At 37.1% G+C, this 27,133-nt stretch overlaps 1 protein-coding gene across 2 annotated transcripts in view; it reads left to right on the top strand.

The window, feature by feature from the left end:
- LOC104279105 (probable ubiquitin carboxyl-terminal hydrolase FAF-X) overlaps positions 1–27,133 on the top strand; it is a 78,897-nt gene that overhangs the window by 29,506 nt on the left and 22,258 nt on the right. Inside the window, exons 14-31 of one of the 2 annotated variants that reach the window (XM_009876281.1) lie at positions 387–474; positions 2,098–2,440; positions 4,079–4,174; positions 5,699–5,910; positions 7,702–7,942; positions 8,128–8,277; positions 8,373–8,493; positions 8,962–9,092; positions 9,340–9,618; positions 12,262–12,387; positions 15,395–15,520; positions 16,317–16,319; positions 17,527–17,693; positions 22,354–22,462; positions 23,060–23,206; positions 23,321–23,467; positions 24,277–24,499; positions 26,816–27,036. In XM_009876281.1, coding sequence (XP_009874583.1) covers positions 387–474; positions 2,098–2,440; positions 4,079–4,174; positions 5,699–5,910; positions 7,702–7,942; positions 8,128–8,277; positions 8,373–8,493; positions 8,962–9,092; positions 9,340–9,618; positions 12,262–12,387; positions 15,395–15,520; positions 16,317–16,319; positions 17,527–17,693; positions 22,354–22,462; positions 23,060–23,206; positions 23,321–23,467; positions 24,277–24,499; positions 26,816–27,036 — 2,930 coding nt within the window. The remainder of the gene's footprint in view (positions 1–386; positions 475–2,097; positions 2,441–4,078; positions 4,175–5,698; positions 5,911–7,701; positions 7,943–8,127; positions 8,278–8,372; positions 8,494–8,961; positions 9,093–9,339; positions 9,619–12,261; positions 12,388–15,394; positions 15,521–16,316; positions 16,320–17,526; positions 17,694–22,353; positions 22,463–23,059; positions 23,207–23,320; positions 23,468–24,276; positions 24,500–26,815; positions 27,037–27,133) is intronic. The other variant, XM_009876282.1, reaches the window with a different exon arrangement.

Below are 27,133 nucleotides of genomic sequence, written 5' to 3'. Positions count from 1 at the left end.
CAACTGACTTAGGACTTCATAAGGAAAATTACTTCTGGCTTCAAATGAAATAAGGAAAAACTGTTTCGAATAAGTAGAATGCAGCTTCTTAGTTGTTCTGTAGTACTTTTGTTTTACTGAACAGTGAGCACATGTATCTGTGCATAATTATTTGTTGATTTGATTATAGATTTCAGTAGTGGTTTTCTGTAGCCGTTTTAGTGTAGGAAGCAATATTAACTGGTGGCAAGCTGCTGAAAATTATTTTCGTACACCTTACAGAAAATTTATTGGATTTTGAGTTAGTTTAATTATACTCAGACTAACAAGCCTTCAAACATGTCATGTCTCTTAGAGTCAGCCTGACTTCTGACTGCATTGTCTAATAAAACTTATTGTGTTTGCAGAGCATGGTGAATATGATCCTCAAACTGTAAGACCAGGAAGCAGATACAGTCATGTGCAGGAAGTGCAGGAGCGACTTAACTTCTTACGGTTAGTTTTAACTTGATCCCTTGTTTAACTTCTGTGAGAATACTTCAAAGAAAAAAAAAACCAGCTAGGTATCTCTCTTATGTAGCTTTAAGTTGTTGTTAACTTCTTTTAAAATGAAAAGATGCAAAAATAGAATGTTTTTGTTTTGTTTTTCTTGTCGTTTTTTTTTCCCCCAGAGGGCTTCTATGTCAGTATTGGAATATTAAAATTAAATTTATTAAGATCTTTGCAATCCAAGGCTCTGATTGTACACCAAGATTTGTATGGGATTTTTCTGTCTGTGTGCAGGACTACTGACTTGAGTACAGGGTGCATGTGGATAAAGTTACAAACATATTAGGGTAACTTAGCTGAAAATTTATAATACTTCATATAGAGATGTGTTCATGGTTCCTTATTTCTTGTACCACACCAGACTGAAATCCATAATAATACACTGACATATACTTTTGTCAGACACTCAGGTTAGGTTGTCAGCAACTTATCCTTAGAAAGAGGTTGGAATAAAAAAAATATTTGGCTAACTTTTGACCAGCTACTGTTTGAGGAAAATAAGGAAACAAAGTATCTCTGCTCATCACAGAGCTGCATTGTGTTGATGCTTTTTAGATTATGTCTCAGCTTTTAACTTGCTTTTAACCTGTTCCTAGGCGAGTAAAAATGCATGAACTGTCAAACTGTCAAATTCTGCAGTATTTTTTTTAATTGTTTCCTAAGGGAGACCTTTTTTACTTTTTAAAATTTTACCAATAATTTTTATGAATTAAACTGAAGTGTTGAATAACTGTTTAATGAAATTATACAATAGCATATGGATAGCAGACTTAATAAATCCTTATTGCATGTTAAAAATTCTAACTTCCTTAAATTTATGTTCACTAGTTGTTAATGTAAAGGAATTTATGAAGTCCCATGGCTGTCAAATGTGGCATATGTAGGTAGCAATTTCTGAAATGCAATGCCATAACTTAGTCCCTGATTTCTTTTACACAGTTAGGATTTTGAATCAGAAAAATTATTCTAATTATTCTGAAGAACTTTGATTAAGAATAGTTCAGGAAGAAAAAATGATAATGTTAGCTCTCGGAATTGAAGTTCTTAATGATTCTTTAGTAATAATTTAACATAAATGAAAAACTTACTCAAATAAAAGGAAAAATTTCTAGTTCATTGATGTCTGTTTCTGGCTCTGTTCCATAGAATTGATAACTTAATTTGGGATTTTATTAAAGAGAATGCTAAAACATAGTGAATGATGCAGGAGTAATTTAATCTCTTATGTTGTGACGTGACTTTTAAACTAAATAATTTACATTAGGAGGTGTGCAATCTTTTTTGTGTGTAATATCTAAGCAATGCTTGGTACTTTCATGTAGAACATTTTTTGCCAAATCTTACTCCTTTTTCTTGTTTGGACTCTAAGATCTTCATCCATTCAGACTTACTAAGAAATTGTGGGACTAATTATGAGTGGACAGATGATGTAAATAAAGTTTTTAGGGTCATGCTTATATATACATGTATAATATGCCTATTTGCCTTTTTGCCTGTACTTTTTACTTGAATTGTAACTCTAGATGTCTGTTAGACAGTGCTGTTAATTGTCTCTTTGTTTTGCTCAAGATTTTTATTGAAGGATGGTCAGCTGTGGCTCTGTGCCCCGCAGGCGAAGCAAATATGGAAGTGTTTAGCTGAAAATGCGGTTTATCTTTGTGATCGTGAAGCCTGTTTTAAATGGTATTCCAAACTAATGGGGGATGAACCAGACTTAGACCCTGACATTAATAAGGACTTCTTTGAAAATAATGTGCTTCAGCTGGATCCTTCCCTATTAACAGAAAATGGAATGAAATGTTTTGAACGTTTCTTCAAAGCTGTGAACTGTCGTGAAGGCAAGCTAGTAGCAAAGAGACGAGCCTATATGATGGATGATCTGGAATTAATAGGATTAGACTACCTTTGGAGGGTGAGTTAATTGGAGGAAGCATCTGCAGCGTTAACTACTAAGTCTTTCTCCATCTTTTTCTACTTCAGGAATGTGTAATTTATTAGTTAGAAACTGAAATTACAGAAAGCTACTTTTTCAAACTAAATGCATAAATGTTGACAGCACCATCCTTCCAGCAAGTATGCAAGCTGGTAACTTTGCAGACCGGTGTTTCCTGGAAAGTTATTTTAAATATGAAGTATATTTTGTATATGCACATAAGATTAAAAAATTGTCTGTATTGTTGAAGAAGAAAGGATTGTTCCAAGTGAGTTATCTGTAGGTTTTCCCCTCTCTTTCTTTCTCATTCGCACATTAGAATTAAACTTTGGTTTGTGTACTTTGTAAGCTAGTTCATATCATTCATTTTAGTATGGTGGAGTTATTCTGGATTAGACCAAGTGGTCACTGGTGTGATTCTTTCTCTTCCATCTGCAACCTTTTGCCTAAACATGGTTATAGCTTTACAGTAGGAAGATTGTAGCTTTCTGAAGCTTGCCAAACCTAATGGTAAAAAACATCAGTATCTGATTTGATACTTCATTTTTTCAGAATATCTCTTAAGTTTTCAAGAGCTGTATTAGAACCTATAGTAGCACACTGTGGCATGATTATTGTGGCGGTGTTTTGTAAAATGTGCCGCGTATAAATCACAGAATCATTAAGGTTGGAAAAGACCTCTAAGATCATCTACTCCAACCATCAACTCAATACTACCATGACCACTAAACCGTGTCCCAATATATGCACATCTACACATTTTTTGAACACCTCCAGGGATGGCAACTACACCACTTCCCTGGGCAGCCTGTTCCAATGCCTCACCACTCTTTCAGTAAAGAAATTTTTCCTAATACCAATCTCAACCTCCCCTGGTGCAACTTGAGGCCATTCAGTAATTTTGGTTGTGGCTTGTTGAAGGGTTAAGTGTTTTAATCATGGTGGTAATAGCTAAAAACAAAGGACATCACTATGTCTGTACAAGTAAGTTTTTAGATGGTGTTTGTGTACAGAGTGCCCACATAATGGTAGCATGTTTTAATTGTGTGAGTCTGGTTACTTGGATCTGCCCTGCTGTTTGGCAGCGTGACAGAACTCACAAAGTTCCAGGTCAGAGTCCTGCAGGGGTTGTCTCTAAGGGCTGCTCTCAGACCTGGTGACTAGTAATTAAAATTCAAATTATCAGGTTAGGAACAGAACTCATTTGCCCGTCCCTTTTCCACCCACTCACAGCCATTGAAATTCGTTTTTAAAAACTTCAGTAATGTAGCTTGTTCAAGCATCTGGAAAATAGTTGTCTTAGTCTCTGAAATGAATGAAAGTGGATGTGAAGGTGAATATATAAACACTACTTTCACTCTATTTATAAAGCAGTGGCTTTTTTTCTAACTCTGGACTCCTTTAAACTACCTCATTCTTAATTCTGACTCATAATTAACTTCAGTGTAAATTGCATTGATTGTATCTTGTAACTAAGCATTTTAGTCACTTTCACAATATAAAATAATTAGATATACTGTTGTGTTAAAATGCTTATATAGTCATTTTGGTTTTAAATTTTATACAAGAAAGTTTTTAAGATGTTCTAATGCCTTTTTTTTTTTAATATTGTGCTAGGTTGTGATTCAGGGAAATGATGACATCGCAAACAGAGCAATAGATCTTCTTAAAGAGATCTATACTAATCTTGGCCCAAGGTTGCAAGTTAATCAGGTAAAAAACCTAACAAGCAGCAGGAAAACTGGAATATAATATAATAGAGAAACGGTGATAAAATTCAATTTGGTGATACTTTCATATTTGAAAGCTTTGAAAACAGAGAATAGTTTTCCTGTTTTGGAGAGTATACTCCCAAGTCCAGCTGTCAGGTTATGGTCAGATGCAGAATTAAGACTTTTTTCTGATAGTTCATGACTTGAACTCAGGTTATTTTTCTGTATTAAATTGATCCGTCATATTTCTTCCTACTGAGAAAACAGTTCATATCATATACTTAGGTAAGCCTTATGTTGAACTTGGCGGTTGTGGTACTTATTTGTACTGGTATGTTCACTGGATGGGTCTGCCGAGTGTTGTCACAAGCTAATCTAATCTTCTTTTTATGTCATGTCCCTTACAAAGGGTCACAGTTTCCATGTAATGGTCAAGCTGAGCTCTAGCAAATCAGATATTACCTCCCTACGTTAATATTTGCTGGGACCTCTGCTTCAGTGGACAGAGAGAAATGATAATGAGTTTCTGAAAGGTCAGAGGAAGTGAACTGTTGGGATTTCACAAATTTGGGGGGAATATTGTCCTCCAGACAATCTCCAATTAGTAGCTTGCCCGTTGTATTTCTTAAAACTCCAGTTTTCATACTTGTCCTCAAAACCACTTTTCTAGTCTCTAGAGCTGCCAGTCTGTCAGATCCAGCACAGCTGCTCTAGGTGGTGCATTTGCAGCCATTCAAGCTGTAGCCTGCCGTAGCGGCAGATGGGCTGCATGTCGCCGTCTTGCTACGGGTCTGGGCTTACTAAGCATACGCAGATCTGTCCATCTGCACGTGCTTGGATCTGACACTCGCAGGAAGCGTTGGATTTACTTCATGTTCACAGAAGTGCTTTGTTGCAGCATACTGGTAACTCCTTTGCTTCTGAGCTGCCTCTAAGCACAGGGGCTGCAAGTCTGTGGTTTAGTGCCGTGGCTATGACTGTTAATGGTTCTGTCGGAGATGCTGCAAACTTTTTACAGTGATACTGTAGGTTATATGTTGTGCTAGATCAGGAGCAAGGAGATGTTAGGTCTCAGGCAGGAGGAAGAGATTTGCTGCAGCTGCCACTGCTGGGTTGTGTGATTGGGGTGGTGGGAATTGTTCTGGTGGTCTGTAGATGTTTTGTGTTTGTTCTTAGCGTAAAGTAGGTTGACCTGTACTAGATTGTCTCAGCTAGAGATTCTTCAACATAGTCTCAGGAAATGAATAAGAGGAAGTCCAAACTAATGTTCTCTGTGCAAAAGTTTACTTTTTCTAATTAAGTGCAAGTTTGCTGTGTACAGTTACAGCTAGTGATGACATGCAAGATTTTTGTAGTGCACACTAAATTAGAGCTATTTATCAGTGAGAGTTTACTCTAAAGTGCAATCAAACAGCTTTATAGAGTTAACTTTCTGAGTTTTTGTTTTCTACTTCTACCATTCAATTATCCTGCTGTTTTGTTTTTTAATATTTATTGTAATTTCACCAATTTTTAATGTAATTAGGTAGTGATTCACGAAGACTTCATTCAGTCCTGTTTTGATCGTCTGAAAGCTTCTTATGATACATTATGTGTCTTGGATGGAGATAAAGACAGTATCAATTGTGCAAGACAAGAAGCGATACGAATGGTGAGAGTGTTGACTGTTCTAAGAGAGTATATAAATGAATGTGACAGTGATTACCACGAAGAGAGAACTATTCTACCTATGTCAAGGTATGTGATTTTATTATCTATTAACTAAAATATTACAAATATCTTTGTGATTTTTACATTCTGAAGTGTTTATGTTCATGGAATGTGTTTATAGAGTTTTGAAATTCCATTTTGTTTGCTAATACATTAAAGTATGATGTGTAGTAAATAAAAAAAATAATTTTAAAAATCAGGCAAGTACAGGCATATATGAAAAAGACGGGAACTGAGAATAAACTAGTTTCCACTAGTTTGTGGCTAGACTGTTTTGCATGTATTTCTGGTTTTTTCAGATAATTATTTAAAAGCTGTATCATTCTTTAACTTAGTACGAGCAAAGCTTCTTTGTTTCTTATAGTCCTCTCAATCAAAAAAGCATGTTGTTAATGTATACCTTCATCTTCCAGAGTTGTTTACAGAGATGCTAATCTTAGTTTGCAAGCTTAAATTTAGAATTATCTCTAAGTGAAATACTCTATGTAAGTTCCTCGTAAAAAGAGGAAGAACAGAACAATGCTTTCATGTTTATTTTTTGTATACCTTCGCTCTTGTGCTTGAATAAAAACTTAGTTTAAATCCTGGCTACTCCTTCTTTCATCAAATCACAGAATCATTAACGTTGGAAAAGACCTTAAAAATCATGGAGTCCAACCATTAATCCAGTACTAAACCAAGACCCTAAGCACCGCTGTTCTGTCTTTGGTACAAAGAAAAAGGAAACAGTTAATTCCAGTGTTATGTAGATGTTTTCACAAACAAAATACTTTATTTCCTGAGAGAGGAAAGCAGAACAGAAAACTGTTTAAATGTTCCAATATTGGTAACTGCTTTCTGTGGGAGAAAAGTCTCGAAATTACATAAGGAGTATGCAGAAACTGCTATGTATTTATGATGCAGCTGACATATTTTTAGATATGGTGAAGATTTGTTGTGACTTTGTTCTAAATGCCCTTTTTGTAAAGTAAATCCAAGAGGTTTTTGTTCCTTCGTGATGTGTCAGTAGTTTGCAGTGCTCCTACGGCATTTTATTGTATGTATGTATTGATTGATTAGTCCTTATTAATTTCTGTTGTTAAGACCATGAGTGCAGGGGTTTTTTTACATAGGCTGCGTATTTGATTAAACTAAATTTTTCACAGGCTGTGTTAGCAAGGAGCAGTTATGAGGATTTTTTCTTTTCTTTTGTTGCATGGGATTAGTTTGTTGAGCTTATCTGGACACATCTTTCCTAATGAGTTCCATGCCATTGTGCAAAGTGTGATTCCTACTAGTGTGAACATTTTTCTTCTTTTTTTTGACCTCTTTAAATTTTTTTTAAAGCACTCTGATTTTTAAAATTGGAATTCTCATTTAAAACTTCTAACAGCTTTTGACAGAAGGCATTAAGACTTGGTGACCTCATGACTTTTTTTGATCTTGGTGTATTTATAACTGAGTTGTTTTGCTAGGAGAGCAAAACGTAGTTGCCAGTCTGACTGAGCTTTGTTTACACGTCTTGATCGGGAAATTACAAGCCAGAGACAAGATCTAAAGCTTCATAATAGAGTTTTTAAAATTCTGTCAGTGTTCCTAACCGGACTGTAAAGTTAACCAGATGTTTAATGCACTTGCGTGGAGCGTGGCTTCTTGAAAGTTTCTGTGTATGTTATAGTTGCATAATTGCTGGGGCTTTCACAAAATCTCATAACTCATAACTGGAGTGTTATCACTGTATGTGAAGATTTGATGTTGAAATACCTGCAACACAGGAGGAAAATTTTTTTTTTTTCCCCTCATGAAATAAGTAACTTAGTCTCGTTTGTTTATTTTCAGAGCTTTTCGTGGTAAACATATCACACTGGTGGTTCGTTTTCCAAACCAAGGCCGACAGGTGGAAGATTTGGACATTTGGTCTCATACAAATGACACGATCGGCCAAGTACGGCGTTGCATTCTCAATCGTATTAAAGCCAATAGCGCACACACAAAAGTAGAACTGTTCATCGGAGGTGAGCTGGTGGACCCTGCAGATGACAGAAAATTAATTGGACAGTTGAATCTCAAAGATAAAACGGTGAGTGTTGCAGGTTGATTATTTATGTCAATTCAGACCTCACTTCCCTATTATAAATGCTTGAAAAGTGCCATGTGTGGGATCACTCTTGCAAAGTAGTTATACTATTAACCTTATGTCAGGTGCTTATTTCATAAAGAAACTTCCTCTTTGCATAGTATTAAAACTATGATTGTGTTTTTCAGCTAATTACAGCTAAGCTTACACAGATAAATTCTAATATGCCCTCAAGTCCAGATAGTTCTTCTGACTCTTCAACTGGTTCTCCGGGCAACCATGGCAATCACTACAGTGATGGGCCAAATCCAGAAGTGGAAAGCTGTTTGCCTGGAGTGGTAAGCATATTCCAAAATGAACGGTTTGAAAGCATTTTTTTACTGTGCTCTGTCTTTAACAGCTTTTATGGTGTTTTTTATTTGTTTATTTTAAGATCATGTCACTGCATCCTCGATACATCTCCTTTCTTTGGCAAGTTGCAGACTTGGGCAGTAGCCTCAATATGCCACCTCTTAGAGATGGAGCACGTGTTCTTATGAAGCTCATGCCACCAGGTAAAAATTTTATCCTGTCTTATCTTGTAATATCCTGTATAATAATTTCTCGCCTGTTGTTATGTAACAATGAAGATACAGAGGCATTTTCACTTTCTGATAATTTATGGATACTTTGACTCATGACTGTTATCCGAATTAGATTGTAATTGTATTACCTAAATAGTTACCTCATCTCTCATATAAAGTTGCATAGTTTGTGGTTAGTACTGCAGTACAATGCAGTGAAAGCAGAGAAAAGAGCTGTATTTTGAAGTGGTTTTGAGTACTACTTTAACAGTATCGCTTTTGTACAGACAAAAATAGTCATTGCAGATAGTCTGCATAGTCTGATCTTGTCCATCAGTTACACTTTTTGCAACTTTTCTGAAATACTTAAAATTTTTCAGTTTTATAACTACAAATACTACTGGATTGTTCTGAAGTAGTTTTGTTACAAGATGTTTATAAGTGTTGTTTTTATTGCAGATAACACTACAGTTGAGAAACTAAGAGCTATTTGTTTAGATCATGCAAAGCTTGGGGAAAGCAGCCTTAGTCCATCCCTTGATTCTCTGTTCTTTGGTCCTTCTGCCTCACAAGTGCTGTATCTAACAGAGGTTTGTGATGCTTCTCCTGTTCTTTAAAAAACCTTCAACACTCTTTGACAATCCTTTCTGTAACATTACAGAAGCCTAAGATCAAATTCTAGTTTGAAATTAACGACTGAAAATACTAGAATAAACTGGTGTGTGGCCAGTGCTGTCAAAGCATTGCTTAAGCGGTATTCCAACATAGTCTTGTGTTCAGTCATTTATAATCAAACTAGTGCATTTCTGTTAGCTAACACTGTATTTTGTTCTGCAGGTGGTTTATGCCTTGTTAATGCCTGCCAGTGCACCTCTGGGAGAAGATGCCAGTGACTTCCAATACAACTTCTTAAAAAGCGGTGGATTGCCTCTTGTATTGAGCATGCTGACGAGAAATAACTTCCTGCCAAATGCAGATATGGAAACTCGAAGGGGTGCCTACCTTAATGCTCTAAAAATAGCCAAATTATTGCTAACAGCAATTGGATATGGCCACGTTCGAGCTGTGGCAGAAGCTTGTCAGCCAGTTGTGGAAGGCACAAGTACAATTTCACCGGTAATATAAATCTTCCTTGCTGCAAATAGCACCATACTCTGTTTTTTATATTGTCTGCAGCAACATCTATCTGCTCTCCAGTGACAATCTGAGTGAGCTGCATGTCAAGAACTCACAGTGATTCCAGATAACATTGTCGGTTGATTCTGAAAAAGAGGTCAACTTCCTAAACACACCTGTTTCTTTCTAACTGTAGAAAAGTTACGTGCGAGATCCACTTGCTCTATATTTGATTTTCAGTGGTTTGCATGATTATTGTTAGTGCAGGCAACTTTCCATTTTCAAGTATGTCTATCCCATAAATGCAGATTCTGATTGTTTTGAAATTTCAAGTCTCTTGAAGGATGTGCTTCTGAATTTCTTGTGTCTTCTATTTACAATTAGAGCATGAAACAACAGAACACACTGAGTCATGCCACCACTTTTTTTACACAAAGTCCTTGGCTTCCTAGATTCCTAATTCTATCTGTTGCTTGTAGAAAGTTCTTGTAGGGAACAGGTAGGTACCTTGCAAACTGAATTGCTGATAGTTGAAAGGTGTCCTACCCTAGGATTTGTCAGAGTTGGAAAGCAAAAATATAACACAGGTGCTCTGAACTGTGATCTCACATGTCTATAGTAGTAGATTCTACACATATTTAATGTGGCTGGTTAGTTTTTCAAAATCTGGACAGATATGCTGTGGGATTTATTGCTGCCTTCTTACAGTAGATGAACAGCATAGACCCCAAAAATTAAAATTTGCTACTGTCCGTCTTGAACGTTTGCTTCCACATATTCCAGCTTTTTTTGGTTTTTTACTTTTGTGAGGCTCCACCCCAAATAGTTGCTTGAACTATCACCTTACACTCAAGAATACATAGAGGCCCTTGCTTCATAGCACTTTCTTCCAGAATATTTGCTAAGATCCATCTTTGAAGCAGAGAGATGTATATTCCCCTTAGGTCTGAAAAATAAGTGTCTGTTCTGGTAAGCTCCATCTGTTGGAATATACCTGATTCAATTTTTTTTAAGGAAATCAAAACCCTTGATGATTAAAAAGAGGTCAAGATCCCTTTTCACATCGTATGTTAGAATATGATAGACATATTAAAGCACATGTTTGCCACTCTATCGTTCATTTATTTAAAATGAGTAAATTTTCCTGCCCTATTTTCTTATAATGAAGGGAGTTTGGAACACAGATGAGTCTTGAAGTACTGTTGGAATAAACAGTCTTTAGTACTCTTTGAAACAGGTTTATGCTGACCGCCTAGGAGGTAGTAACATTTCTCTGTTGCTAACGGTGACTGCTGACATTCACTGTTCAGCGTTGCCAGCATCTAACTTTATTATTAACTGGTATGTTGGAAAAAACACACTGTCATTATTCTCTTTAAAGGACTTCAGTCTTCATATTTTTACTGCTGCAGCAGCAGGAAGCTTACACCTTGGGGTGAAGGTGAGGTTTGTAAATATCTTTCACCTATCCTACTTAAACACAAGTACCACAGCGTAACTTTCTCTCCTGACTTGCCAGTGCTTAAGAGGACAAGGTAACCAAGATAATGCATCTGCAGCCTTCCAGTTATCAGTCTGCTGCTGTCAGTAGGACGTTTTCAATTTTTTTCAATTTTTTTCCTCCGTGCTTTCATAGAAAGTTGAATCAATAATGTTGTTAGACATAGTGTTCTGGTACATAGATCCTGACTTGCCTCCATATATATTGTATTTGGTGGTTTACAGCCCACTTGCTACAGCTAATTGACTGTTGAAGCTCTGTTAGTGTTCAGTGAGAGGTCTGTAATTTTGCTCCCCGAATCAAGTTTCTTAGTGAAGCTGACCAAGCAAAGCAATAGGACAAGCACCAGGTGTTACAGAACAACTTCTAAGTATGTCTCTTAAGCAGCATTTCATACAGGTTTTTTGGATGAAATGGTACTAGAAAGTGAAGAAACTCTTTTGTACAAGAAGTTTTAACTTGTAACCACGGCACACAGTCTATTCCAGCAAGCTTGTTACAAGAAGAAAGCAACCATTTCAGATCTGAAACTGTCAAAACTATGAAGCTCTGTCAACCTAAGGAGGAGGAACCCTAAGCTCAAACCAATAGAGAAAAGATAAAAACTTGTCTTGCTACTGTTTCTGTTGTGAAAGTATGATAAAGAACAGGAGAGATAATTCAGAAAAGAATTCTTCAATAGTGCTCTCAAGTGTTTAAAGTGTACTTAACTATAACAAACACTGCAACATGTTCTGTCTGGACACTGTTAGCTAATCCAGAGGGAGACCCATTGTTTTGACAAACCCTTTCTTTCCTGCATCAACAGGAGAAGGAGACTGTAATTTTAAACATTCTGTTAACTTGACATAATTGGATCAATAAACAAAGCCGTAAACCTAAGTACTTTTGAGCAAGTGCCTCTCCTCTTAACTACTTACACGTGTATGATTGTACACTGTAGTGTACAATTGTGTCTTCAGATGTGATGGTATCTATTTGAAAATGAGGGGGCTTATTTTTCTTGGTGTTTGCAGTTTCTGTAAGTAGTTTTCCTTCCAAGATCTTACGTACTTCTACCAAGCCTTTCCAAGTAACTTTAGATTTTCATTATCTTCTTGCTTTCTTTCTTCCATGTAAAAATAAGAAATACTTTATTCCAGATAAACCAGACTACGCATGACCAGGCAGTGGTGCTACAAAATGCCCTACAAAACATTCCTAATCCAACTTCAGAATGCATGCTAAGAAATGTAGCAATCCGTCTTGCACAGCAAATATCTGATGAGGTCAGTGAATTCCTTTCTGTATCACCTTTTTATGCTAGAGTATCCTTTTTTTTAATCCTTACAATTTATTGCTTTGTGAGACATACATTTTTCTTCTAAAATACTATGAAACATTTTAGGTGATGTCCATGTGGTTTGTAAGTTTACTTAATAAATTGAATAATTAATTGTTTCCGTATGCAATTATGAAATTCAATGTCTTAATTCAGTGTCTAATAGCGTAAAAAGGCCAAAGTGAAGTACACAAGTTCTGTACAAGCTCTTCAATAGATAGTGAGTATCGTTACATTTAGATCAGCAGTTTAAAAAAACTGATGTAATAGATCTGAAGAAGTAAGAAGATTTTTATGATACTTTCTTCTTCTTTTGGTCTCTCATTTTTTGGTTTCTGAGTAACATTCTCCTCCTGAAGAGAAACACAGAAAAGGGGAAGGATAAAAAAGATAAATAAAAGATGAAAGTCTCAAATCGTTGCCAGTGTATCTTTATATATTGAAAATGCATTAGTGATACAAGTGAAGAATTGGATTGTGGAGCTCAGTAGGGTTAAACAATATGCTTTGCAAATATAATAGTCTTATCTGTGTGGTGTGACCAAACCCCATTTGGATTTGAAATTATGACTCACATTAGTGAATGCATTAGGGAATTCTGCTGAATTCAGCAGAAGCTAAAATCAGTACTACTACAGTTTCTTTTTCCACAGTGAATTGAGATTCCTCAGTTTCCAGTGTGGCAGTGTATGGAATCTCTATAAAGCTATCTCCAAGCCACTTCTGAGCTATTTAAATAAAAGTAGTCTCATACTGTCATCTTAAAAGTACGCTATTTCTTCTGAACCAAGAGCAGTGTCTAAAATAAACCACGACTGCAAGACTGAACCGTCTGCCTTCCATTAGGGGTGGTATTGCATCCATAGGTGTTTGTGTGTGTAAACCCAGCCAGTTGAACTCTGATTTAACTAAATTTCATCCTCAGAAGAAATGTCTTTTGAGGTGAGGTAAGAATTAGTGGTGGCTTTGTCTTTTTGGGGGGACCTCAAATAAAATAATTTTTCTTTCATTGGGCATATCAAAACAAACAAAATCTGAATTTCTTTAACTATGTTGCTGTTATATTGTCTATACTTTTCTGAAATCATGAAAACTGCTGTAGATCTAAATTTGTATTGTACTTTGAAAGATTTTTTTTTTCTTTTGATATTTTGATGGTCAAAGACTTTTTTTCAACAGATCTCACAATTTTTAAAAAAATAAATCTGACATGGCAGCCAAGAGGGCCAACGGTATCCTGGGGTGTATTAGGAAGAGTGTTTCCAGCAGGTCTAGGGAGGTTCTCCTCCCCTCTGCTCTGCCCTGGTGAGACCACTCCAGGAATACTGTGTCCAGTTTTGGGCTCCCCAGTTCAGGAGAGACAGGGACCTACTGGAGAGAGTCCAGCAGAGAGCTACGAGAGTGATTAAGGGACTTGAACATCTCTCCAATGAAGAGAGACTGAGAGAACCACGGCTGTTTGGTCTTGGAAAGAAACGGCTGAGAGGGGATCTTATTAATGTATGCAAATACCTGAGGGGTGGAGGTCAAGAGGAAGGTGCCAGTCTCTTTTTGCTGGTGCCCAGTAATAAGACAAGGAATAATGGATGTGAGCTAGAACGTAGGAAGGTTCACATCAACATGAGGAGAAACTTTTTCACTGTGAGGGTGACAGAGCCCTGGCACAGGCTGCCCAGAGAGGTTGTGGAGTCTCCTTCTCTGGAGACTTTGAAAACCCGCCTGGATGTGTTCCTGTGTGGCTGCCCTAGGGGATCCTGCTCTGGCAGGGGGGTTGGACTAGATGATCTCTAGAGGTCCCTTCCAACTGCAAACATTCTGTGATTCTGTGGCTTCCATAGGCCCAACAGAAGACTACAGCACAGAAAGAAATCTTAGAGCTTTTTAAAAAATTTTGATACTTGAAGATTTAAAAATTAAAGTAAGATTTTTTTTTAATGTTCTTTTTATGTGTGACAAATTTCTCTTATGATGCTGGTACTGTAAGGTTGCTTTGTTTGTGACAAAGTTGAATACCTATTATTTTTCTTGTAACTACTGTTTTGTCGGTATCATTAGCAAGAATGCACATTGCTTGGGTTTCCTGATGCAGCCAGCTAATTACTTAAGCTTCTTAGTCTCTTTATTAATACTGAGCATTAGAAAAATTAAATATGAAATTTTCAAGAACTGTCTACCTTTTAAAGTTTTTAAAGATTGCCTATTTTTTGGACAGGTCTAATAGAGACTCCAAATATTTTCAGGTTTTATTTGAAAATCGATTTAAACTATAAATAATAGCAGTTGCAGTGTGTTTTGTAATGTAGGTACTTCAGTAGAAACTATTGAATATTAATCCATGCCCCAAATATCAAAGAATGATTCTGCATTCATAAGGTACCTGATCTGAGTTCTTATTATTTTAAAACTCTATATAACTTAAATACAGAACAGTTCCTTTATATATTAATCACATACTTGATAAGCATTGGTTTGTCTAGCTGTCTGTTAACTAGCACAGCAAATATCATGTTGAGGACAAACCCTAAAATAACTTCAACTTCTTCTATTACTTAAGAGGCTAGCTGCCTTCCAGCTGCATGCCTGGTGGTTTGTTGGGGTTTTTTTCCCCTGAATTAAGAATATGTTAGCGTTGAAGTTGGTAGTTTCTGTTAAATCTTACTCAGAATCAAATAGTTGCTGGTTATTTGTCAAAAATGCTCGTTTTCTAGGAATTCTTGGTACTTAGAGCATTATGATTTAAGATTCTGTAATATATGCAATGTACATGCTACTTTCTATTAAAAAAGGCAAGTAAGTGAAGTACAAATGCATTTCAAGATACATCTTTTTCTATTTAAGGAAAAATTCTTTGTTTAAATTTTAAATTCTCTATAAAATACATTTGTTAGAATGCATTTTAATGTAACTGGGAACTGTATTTTAATGTTACTTTGGTTTATTTCTCTTTTTTTCAGGCTTCAAAATACATCCCTGATATCTGTGTTATTAGGGCAGTACAAAAAATTGTTTGGGCATCAGGTTGTGGGTCAGTTCAGCTGGTTTTCAGCTCCAATGAAGAAATTAGTAAAATCTATGAAAAGGTAAGAATTCCTAACCAACAACTTCTCTGTGTAACTGTTCCTTTCTTTACAAAAGGGACAGTGTCAACAAGGTCAGGCTTGGAGTGTGATGAGCTATTAAGTAGGTATCCTGGTGATGTATTTTGGAGTCTAGTATGTCAGTTGTCTTGTCACAGTTTAATTCTTTTATTCTAAATTCCTTTTCTCTGGAACTGTATTTAATTGTAACTTGAATCTGGTGCAAGTTCAAAAATACAGCAGTTCCCTAAGCTGCCGTAACATGTTTTCAGCCCAGTTAGATTCTGTATTTAATAAGGAAGTAAACTGTATGGTAGTTTTACAAAGATTGAATATACCAGTGACTGGCAGATGCTGGTTTGGAAGAGAAAGTATTTTAAGAAAAATGCTTTCTGTTTTGTAAGTTGACTGCTAAACTGTAGGCTTTTTACTCATAGGTCATAGGAGCATTTTGCAAAGTCTATGGGGTAGGAGTTTGTCATTAAATGTTAGTTTAAGAACAAAACCAGACTTTTTAATTTTTTTTTTAAATTGGGAATGACATGTCAGGATTCTTAAAAACATTAAAAGCAACTATGGTAACTTTATTTTTTTAAGAGGCACTTCAGAGTAGTCCCTTCAAGTACGACTTCTGAAAGAATGTTGTGAGCACTTTGAGGAACTTCTGAACTTACCTGGTCAATTCAGTTAAACTTCAAAGTCAAGATAAATTATTTTGAGAGCATAACTTTTATGGAGTCTCTTCTGCCTCCTGCCTCAAAAAATTCTGCTGTAGGATTCCTCTGAGTGGCTGAAGAAGACTGTGTGTGACTTTCAGTCGTATCAAACAGCCATATCCTTATTAGGTGCAAGTGTGCTGCTTGCACAGACCTATCAGCTCTCATTGCCTGAGCGTAGGGTAGTGCTTTGTTGAGTGTAAAATGCTCTTTGCCTTTCTTCTAGATCCCTGCACCCATGCAGAAATAACTTTCTTTTCTAAACAGGGCTTCGGTGCAGAGCAGGTGCAGTCTTGGACTTGGAGAAAGCATTCTGCTTTTGCTTTCTTATCTCGAGATCTGTCAGAATTACCACATCTTCCTGCTGCAGTGACTGTCTCTGATTTTTAGCTGTTGCACAGAGACAAAACAGTGACTGTTGCCAGACTGAGACATACTTTGTCTTCTGCTGCTGTTTGCAAATAGTTATCTCTCTGTAATCACTTCTTTCTGCCTACTTAATTTTGATACTTTTCCATATATAAACCACTTACTTTATGCCTCTACTTACTCTTACTAACCTGCAGCCATGATTACCCGTGAATTAAGGTTGAAACCTGCTCACGTAATTTTTGCTTAGGTGGAGAAGGGGGTTTGCTTTTATTCTCAAATTATTTTGGAAAAATGTGCCAACTTCAACTCACTTCATTTGAATGTTTGATTGAAATTAGAAATATTATTCTTTCATGTTTCAAAAATCACCACAGCAACTATGTTTGAAATTCGGTTCAGCTGTTTCGTACTTGTAAAAATGAGTGAATTCTAGCAGTATTAAGAAGCTTTTGCTCAAATAAGTTGTATCAAAGCTTTGTAAAACTTGACTTTTTGGTGAAATACACATTGCTGTAGCCTTTCTCTGTTCAAGTAGTAACTGTTTCCAAAGCTTTAAGCTCCAGGTTCTAACCTAAAAGTAAAAAAAAAAACCCCACAAAAAAACCCCAACCAACCCCAAACATAAACCAACAGAAGAACCCAACAGTAACTGATTTAACTTTTGCCTACAAGCTTTCTTCTGGCTCCTTAAGTTCATGCTTGGAATCCTCCTTTGAGGAGTGCAGTACTGGAAGTTCAGGTCATCCTGTATAGTGCTTTAAAACACAGCTGAGTGGAGTGCATAAAACACTTGACAGTGATAATCACTTAGTATACAAATGTGTGGTTTGTGTCTGTATTTAGTCTTTGTACCTTGGAGCCAGTTGGGTTTCCCAGGAATTTTCTTCTATATCCACTCTCTGCTCTCTTGTTTATTTTCAGACAAATGCAGGAAATGAACCAGACATGGAAGATGAACAAGTTTGCTGTGAAGCTTTGGAGGTGATGACCCTGTGTTTTGCTTTGATTCCAACGGCACTGGACGCACTCAGTAAAGAAAAGGCGTGGCAGACATTTATCATTGATTTGCTGTTGCACTGCCACAGCAAGTAAGTTTTGATGGTCGGGTTTTGGTTTTTGTTTTTTAGATCACGTTATTATTTTAAAATTCAGAACTAGTATAAAGCCTAAAAGCAGAGCAGTGACTTCTGAAGTGATTTTCTTTCTGCAGTTTTCTTAGTTTATTGTTCAGCAGTATAAATGGGTAATTTGGATACCTATCCTGAAGTGGTAACTGTATCAATCCCGTCTTCTTTGCACTCAGAAGGTGGATACTGTCAAGCTAGATGGATGCCTGATAATGTGCTACTGATGGCTTTAAAAAAACTTATTTAGAGTGAAGTAATAAGTACCTTACATTTTTCAGAAATTGCATGAATACTCACTACATGATAGTGTTTAAGTGACTTAGGTATAGAAGAGTTTACCTGTACTTTTCCTGGTCAGTAAAGACAAAAATACAGTACTAGCTGTTGGAGGAGAGGGGGAGGTTAAGATTTAATTGTCTGGTTTTCTTGCACTGGAGTGATATGCTTGTGACTCTTCACGTGACTCACGTATTTTACATGGAGCTGTCACATGATGCAGTAGCAGCGTCTTGGAGAGGACCCCTTAGCAATCTGAGGGGACAGACAGACACGGAAAACTGACAGGAGTTGCCAAGAGAGATGTGGTTTGGTTACTTTGCAGTCCTGCTTGTAGAGTTGTGAGATCTCTTGTTATCTCCAAGCTATTCCTACAGAGCTATTTAGAGAGCATCTGCACAATACAACATGTGTACCGTGTGTGTCTTAGGACTATTTAGCCCATCAGAAATAATGATGTGAAGTATTGGGGTGTGGCTTTTCAGAAGCCATGCGAGAAACGTTTTGTATGTTGTTATTAGTTAGCGATGCTTTAAACAGTTACTGAAGATTTAATTGTGGTTTTGTAAGTTATCTCCACTGTTGTTCCATGAATATTTTAACTTTTCTTTGAGAAATATCAGAAATTAGTGAAGTTGTCTGAGCCTTGCAGTACATTTTAAATAGTCAAATTGTGGTGCACTCAGATAAATGGGGTCAGAATTTCCGCACCATGTTTAGGGCTCTTTACTTTTTTGGAAAAAACAGGTTTAAAAGTCCTATGTTCAGAAATATTCACCATAACAAAAGAATCAGTAGTATCATCAGGCTCTTCCTTTATGATGAACTATTTGCACACCTCAGTGAAGCTGTGGATTATTATTACTGAAATCCCACAAGCTTTATTAGTTTGTGACCTGTAGTGTAGGACGTTGAATTTTCAGCTTCACTGGAGCTTGTTATTATCACCTAAGATAGCTCTAAGTTTAACAAAAATCTGCTGACAAATGTGTGTTGTAATTTTACACATTAAATGAAACAAGCTGTCTTTCACTATTTTTGGTAACTTTCAAGGCTGATGAATAAGAAATCACTAAATTTTATTTTTAAAACTGTCAACAGTGGATATAAAGTTACTATTTTGACAGTATGTTTATGTTGGCCACGTGTCACCTTTGAAGTATCAGGATAACTGAATAGCATGTGCAAGTGTCATGGCTGCCCAATCCTTTAATTTTTGATGCGAGTCTGAAGATTTATCAAATTTGTAGCTTATTTACATGATCTTAATTGTACAAATGTGAGTAATAGATGATAATTTTTGTAAATAAATTTCACTGTAGTTATCGGACTTTCTGGCACTCTATTTGGAATTTAAGTGATATTTCTTAAAATGTTCGCCAACATTTATTTATATTTCAGTTAGTATTTGCTATAAACACTTGTTACCACTCTTTCAGTCTTTGAAAAGTACAGGTGCTCTTTCTGAGGACTTTTCTATTCCAGTCATATTTCCTTAAGGAAGTGAATTACTGGTTCAGATTGACAACTTACAGATCTGTAAGTCTTATGTGGTGTAGGCTCTGAATACCATTGTGCAGGTTTCATCTAACACAGTTTCTGACGGAGCTAGAATCTCTTTTTATGGCAACATACTGTCTTGATTTACAGATGAGAATACCTGTACTTTTGCCGGTGCCTTCCAGTGGTTACTCTTCTTGCTGATTTGAGCTTTGTTTGACTGAATTTGAATCCCAACTATTTCATATTGTTATGTCTGATGAATAGTTGACTTATACTTTTCTTCATAAAATACTGGAAGAAAGTAGATGTGTCCCCAAGCTGGGGCTACGGGATAGTTGAAATACCATAAACATAAGTAGAAATACAAGACTATTAGGAAGACGGTGAAGTTGAACAAAGCTAAAATAAAAAGTTCCCCTTCCGAACTAATGGGGAAACAAATCAGTGTTTGCAGAACAGAGAAAGTTTGGTAGATACCAGACGGAATTCCGAATATCGTTCCATTTTCAGCTATTGTTCTCTAATCTCCTGTCCTCAATCAAAGAACAATGTGAGCAACAACATGCATGTGAGAAAATGTTTTTGGTCACCATAAAAGACAAGAAAGATGATCAAGTTCAGATCTCTTCCTTTCTGGAAAAGGTTGGGTGGATTGGTGGGTTTTTGTTTCTTTCAGAGACCGAGTTTGTGTGGAACTTCTGCTGTTTCCTTGTAGCATAGCCATGCTACTTATAAATTGAGAAACAGAATGCCAAATGTTTAATACTAAATACTAGAGCAGTTCTTACTCTCCAAGGTAATTGATTTTTATACTGGTGATCACAGAATACAAGGCTGGCTTAGTCAACAATAGGTAGCACAACAGTTAGTCCTAAGTGATCCTGGAACGGGATCTGCTGCAAAATGTTTGGTGGCCGTACATATGAGATCCATACAAATAAAAAGTCTTGCTGCCCGTGTAAAGTGGTGGCACGTGCACCCGGAGGCTGTCTAAATGGCAATCTGTACCCTGGAGCTGTCAGTAGGAGAGGGTTCAGGTTGCCTGCCTTAATGGAGGCTTTTGGCCTCGGGCTTTTTCACTGGGTGAGCGTGAGTTCATCATGCAACTCGTGTCCCGTCTGCCGGCTCTACACTGCTGTCATGGTGTCGAACGTGGCACCAGATGCCTGCATTTGGCCTCACCCTTCCCATGGTTCCTTAAGAGCTCTTAAATTGGTATAGCCTCATGAAAATAATACTACTTGTGTTGAAATACTGAATACTCCTTAGAGACGTAGTAGTGTGAAGGGTGTGTTTCCTTGGTTGCATTTCTCAGGAAAATACCACTTTATCTATTTCATTCTGCTTTCAACCTGAGGAGTGTCTACATGGCGTGTCCCAAGCGGTTGTAGAGTTGCATCTGAAGAGAAATTTCTGTGAGAAGTTTTCATAAAGCTTGAGCTCAGCAATCAGATCCCCTAAAATGTCTACTATTATTATTAAGAACAAACCAGACTCCCTCCACCCTACAGTCTTCTGCAACTCAAAGCAATGTAGTAGAATTTCCAAAGATGAGAAAAGGGTGACAAGGGAGATCAAAGCTCTGAAACTACTTCAGTCTGAGGAACAGCTGAATAGCTTGGGGCACATTTTATTGGAGAAGAAATAAGTGGTGGGAGGAGAATACTGCAGAGACCTTTAAAATCAGAAATAGCAAAGGGAGAACGAATAGAGAACAGTGTTTATTTGTATAAAGAACTTCTTGAGCATAACATTTAAGCAGTGTAAACCTTTGGTTTGGAAGTAGTTTGAGGGGTTCTTTCATGAATTTGTCCAGTGTGGGCTACGAAATACTGCTTTTAGTAGTCTTCCTGAACCACAGATTGTTAGAAGCTGAGAGAGTATTCTGGGGAAGTGTCACTACATGCTTCCTTCTTCTTGTACACCTTCCTAGGTGTACACCAGAGGTGGGGTGCTCAGCCAGGTGCATCTTTGCTCTGACCTCAGGGTTGTTCTCCCATGTCTTTGAAGAACACTTAACCGCACATGAAAGAACTCTAAAGGAAATAGGATTCTTCCATGGGCTTTCCACAGTGACCTCATGGACAGAATACGATGACAGCCTCACCAAAAAGACACTGAAAAAATGAGGTTTTTATATGTTGGGATACTTTCACGAAGCACAGCATTCCTTTGCGTTCTCTCCCCATTCAAGCGGAGTTGTTTCTAACAATTTTTTTACACAATACAGTCATAAAACTGGAAAGAATAGGGCTTGCCATAATTTTTTTTTCCTTAAGCTTGCCCATTCCCACATTATTCCAGTGGTTAGATTAAGTTCTTAGATGGAAAATTTGATTTATTTCTAGCCACTTCACTTTTTGGGAAGGGTCATCTTTTGCCATTTGTAAGAAATGAGAAGTTTTTATCACTTCACAGATGCTTAGCAAACTGTTGTAGTGATACATTAAGAGCAGTTTTACTAGAGTAGTTCTTTGTCTTTCAGGCACAACTGATGGTTGATTAGAAAAACAAAAAATTATTTAGGGTTGCAAATTTCTTGTGTTATACAGTTTTTGCTGGCAGTTGTGAAGATTTGATGGGTAGGTGCTGATAAGTTTCTTTTTCTTTTACCTTTAAATTTGTGGAACAGGTTTTGTGATAGTAATTCATGTGTCTAAAATTTCACTGCAAGATGAAACAATATAATGGGTAGTGAATAATTCCAGGTATTCCCATTTCTTACATTACGTGCAGTTTTAGCAAATGTCATTAAGCAGATAAGCACAAATTTAATAGTGTTTTGTAATGTCCTGTTTGGATAGGGAGACTGAGTTTAATGCCTCTGTTAAATGATTTCCAGAACTGTTCGTCAGATGGCACAGGAGCAATTCTTTTTAATGGCTACCAGGTGCTGCATGGGACAGAGACCTCTCCTTTTCTTCATTACGCTGCTGTTTACTGTTCTAGGGGTAAGTTTGTAGAGGTAAAGGCTTCAGTACAGTATGAATTTCTTTAAAAAGTAGGAAGGCAAAATATCTGCAAAAAAAGGCAAATTACTGCTAACAAGTCACTAAAATCTAGATTCCCTTTGACCTACAGGCCAACAGCACAGCTGATTTCTAGTTAAGTTAAATGAGAGGAAAGGACTTACTTGCATTTTCTGATAAGAACATGAACAAAAAACTTTAATGTATGCATCTGATCTTCAGTGAATGCTAACCTTCAAGTAAAAGTCATTAGCATATTAGTTAGGTACCTACAGTTACTGCTGCCTTTTACTGGGCCTGTCAGAGCTTTTCAGTTCTGCATGCTTGTGCCTCTGTGAACATTGGATCATTTCCCTGTTTGTTTCCCACTAAGATATAGAAATTGCTACTAAAATTGCCACTAAAATAGCGCAGAAGCCATTCATTAACAGCGAAATAGAGTTGTAAACTTGTAAAGGGTTAAAAATTACTTTATACGTCTTTCACGTTCACTGGTGGTTTCAGGGAAGATGTGTTAGTGTTGCATTGTAAGTAGAAGCACGTATGAATTCTGTATCATTTGATTTTTGGTTTGCATAGAGTACTGCAAGAGAGAGAGCTAAGCATTCTGGAGACTACTTCACTCTCTTAAGACATCTTCTTAACTACGCTTACAACAGTAACATTAACGTACCCAATGCTGAAGTTCTTCTCAATAATGAAATTGACTGGCTTAAAAGGATTAGGGTAAGTTTTAGGATCAATTTCTTTCTGGTAATCAGCTGCTTTGTTGTAAATTGTAGTTTTAAGCTTGGTAAATGAATGTTCTTTAGAGTACCCAAACTTTCTTTTAAATGGCAGGATGAAGTAAAAAGAACAGGGGAAACAGGTGTTGAAGAAACTATCTTAGAGGGTCACCTTGGAGTAACAAAAGAGTTGTTAGCATTCCAGACACCAGAGAAGAAATACCACATTGGTTGTGAAAAAGGAGGTGCTAATCTCATTAAAGTAAGTTCAAATTTTTAGATCTGTGGAGTTTTCTGATTGTTTTTAATTTATTTTTAATTTTTTTTTTTACTATAAATAGGTAGAAAAGAAGCTTCAAATCCTGTGGTCTGCAACCATAAAAGGTCCCAATTTAACTGCTTGATAAGGGCTTCTAATTGGAATTTAATGGTTTTTTTTTTCAAATATTTAAAAAACTGTGTTTCTTTCATAAGAGTACTTAACATTCTCATTCTTTGGAATCATTGCACATGGAGTTGCTGTGACCCCGTGAGCTGTTATTCCAGGGCTCAGCAAACATCACATAAGGATAGTGAGCTCGTTACAGGATAGTCCAGTACAGGACTGCTTTCTTTCATTACCCCTGTATTGTCTTTTCTCCACATTCTTAATTAGCACTGTTAATGTTTGTGGCAGATTTGAACAAATGCATGGCAACTGAGCATCTGCTTAGCCAGATGCGCTTTTTTTGTACCTCTGGTATTATACAGCAGGAGTGTTGTTTTCAGGACTGATAATGAAGAGTTTTGTAGATAATACTGGTTTGGCGAAAGAAAATTTTTACCGATCAATAATACAGATTTATTTTTAACTTGTAGTATGGGATAAGTTTGTAGGGAACCACTTCAGAATGGAGTTTTCCAGTTCTAAATTTAAAAGCTCGTTATGGTGTTGGTTTTAATTTTAGCTCTTGGAGTTTTCAGGTATTCCTCTGGTTCTCAGACATGGATTAATTTAATAATTCTTATTCTGTTGTAAAATAGTGTACATTTCTGCTGTAACGATGATTTTTATTTTTTTTTCTTTTTCAGGAGTTGATAGATGATTTCATCTTTCCAGCATCCAATGTTTATCTACAATACATGAGAAATGGAGAATTGCCTGCTGAGCAGGCCATACCAGTCTGTAGTTCACCAGCTACTATTAATGCTGGCTTTGAGCTACTAGTGGCACTAGCAGTTGGATGTGTGCGAAATCTCAAACAGATAGTAGACACCTTGACTGAAATGTATTACATAGGTACAGCAATCACTAGTATGTAATATTTTAAATTATCTATTTTCTACTTTTTAATGTATTATGCATAGTTTTTGTTTATATTGTCAGCTGAGCTAGATGCTGAGTTGTGTAGTTGTGGTTTGTTTGTGGCTGCTTGTGACTGCTTTTATTGTTGCAATATCAGGCTGTGAAAATCTAGGAAAGTTCCTCAGTGTAGCTAGCCTTTATCTCTTCTTTATGCAGTAAATGTACCAACTTGCATTACATGATTGCATCCAAGTTCCAGCCCCAGTCACTTACACAGTTTGACCCTTGCTACCCTGATCTCTGGCTACTTCCCTTTGTCCATACCAGCTCCCAGGAACCTCATTCTGTCTGTATCTTCTACTTTTGTCTCATCTCTTCAGACTCTGCCTAACCAATCCCAGAACCTCATCAGGTATCTTTGGCTTAGTTCTAGTGCCAGTCTCTTGGTTGCTCACCTAATTTGTCATCATTGTCCACACACAGACACAGGTCCACTATCCTGTTTCTTTTTTTTTGGTTCTGTACTCGTTCTCTGCTTGTCATAGTCCTTTCACAAATGTTCGTTCTCTCAATTTTGGCCTTGTCTCAGCACAGCTCTGCACTTAAAAAGACCTTTCTCCTTCTCACTGGAGAAAGATTGTAGCAATTGCAGTATGGACATGTATGCAAATGTTAGTGTTTCAAAAGCCAGTAGTCAAATGAAATGGGCTAATTTTCACAAAGATGGCAGAAGGCTCATACTTAATACAGTTTGTGGGTTTTTTAGCAACAAAAAATATGTAAGACTTTCTTAAAGATGAACAAACAGGAGCAGATTTTCTGCAGCCTTAAGTGGGATAGCTGTAATACTAACAGGGAAAGAAAAAGACAACACCAAACCAAGCAAACCCAGGCTTATATGGGAAGGAAGTCTAGGAGAATTTGGGTTGTTCAGCCTGGAGAAAGTGTCTCTGGGGAGTCGTTGCTGACACCTTTCAATACTTAGAGGGGACTGAGAAGAAAGATGGAGAGACTTCTTACCAGGGCGTGTAGTGACAGGACAAGGGACAGTTATGTTAAACTGAGAGTGGGTTTAGATTGGACATCAGAAAGGAATTCCTCATGATAAGGGTGGCGAGACACTGGAGCAGATTGTCTAGGGAAGTTGTGGAAGCCCCCTCCCTGGAGGTGTTCCAGGCCCGGCTGGATGGGGCTCTGAGCAACCTGGTCTAGTTGGAGGTGTCCCTGCCCATGGCAGGGGGGTTGGAACTAGACAGTCTTTAAAGGTCCCTTCCAACCTGAACCATTCTGTGATTTAACAAGTGTTTAAACTTGTGAAGTGTAGCAAAGCTGTAAGCAAGTAAAAATAGTAGCCCATAGCGGGAATTGTCCCCTGCCTGTCACAGGCTGCTTGCTCAGGTGGTGATATTGGTGAGTCATTTGAGACTTTTCAGTCTCTTCCTGTTTGGTTCCATCTCAAATGAACAAATGATAAGGGCAGCTTTATGGTTTTCCCCCCTGCCTCATCCTTTTTTTCTTCACCCTTTCCTACTGGGAAATAGTGTGTTTCTTAGCACCTCGTGATTAGAAGGATTTTACAGTGTCTCTTTCCTCCAAAGTAGCTAGTAAGCACAAGAGAACACCGGATCTCCATGATATGTCAGACAGAAGAGAGAACACATGGATGAAACTGTGCATGCTCTGTGTTCATGCACCAAGTGCAGCTTGCTTGTAAACATGCATGCTCTCTTACTTTCTTTCACATCAGAGATTTTTGTGTTAAAACCACAGAACAGCAGGTTAGCGTAGGAAACCTATGATTGTAAATGTACTCTGAAGAGATGTGAGGGGTCTGAGGGAGAACACTTGGGAGGAAAAAGTCTTACCAAAAGTCATAACATTATCTAAAACTATTTCCCATCCTGGCAAGGAAAAGTGAGGCATAAGTGAAATATTGTAGTTGTAAAAGGATTATAAGTTTGTGAAGGGGTTATAAATTGGTTATATATTCTAGATTCATTCAGTGGAGTTCTTCAGCTAAAAAACTTGCTGATATTGAGGGAAGATTTCTGTTTCATACGTAAAGGAACTGAATTTTTGTCTGGCCGCCTTTTTAGTTATGCAGTAGAAGAAAATGATGTTACGTTAAGATGACAGATAGAGCTATCCTTCAGAGAAGTTGTTAATTTTAGCCATTATGTTTTCTGGTGGAACATTTGTTTTATTAAACTGCAGTGTGATACAGACTAATACTATTTTTTTGCAACTGCCCTTTGTACTGCATTGATAGTCTATTTCTTTTATAACAAAATAGTTTCCTAATCCCATTCTGCTATTTTCTTTTAGCTTGTGAAGCACTTACAGAATGGGAATATCTACCACCCGTTGGGCCTCGACCACCGAAGGGGTTTGTAGGACTAAAAAATGCTGGTGCCACCTGTTACATGAATTCTGTCATTCAGCAGCTGTACATGATTCCAGCCATCAGGAATGGGATTCTTGCAATTGAAGGCACAGGCAGTGATGTAGATGATGACATGTCAGGGGATGAAAAGCAGGACAATGAGGTAAATATAATTACGTAGAACTTGTTTGTCTTGGAAATAGAGGTTGTAATGAATTGAAGTTGCTAATTCCTTTGCTTTCCACTGCTAGCAGCAGGAA

Source organism: Apaloderma vittatum, unplaced genomic scaffold (assembly GCF_000703405.1).
Source record: "Apaloderma vittatum isolate BGI_N311 unplaced genomic scaffold, ASM70340v1 scaffold4269, whole genome shotgun sequence".
In the NCBI taxonomy this organism is placed as follows: domain Eukaryota; kingdom Metazoa; phylum Chordata; class Aves; order Trogoniformes; family Trogonidae; genus Apaloderma; species Apaloderma vittatum.
Note: the sequence above shows the minus strand (reverse complement) of the source record. Positions and strands in the feature narration are given on the sequence as shown.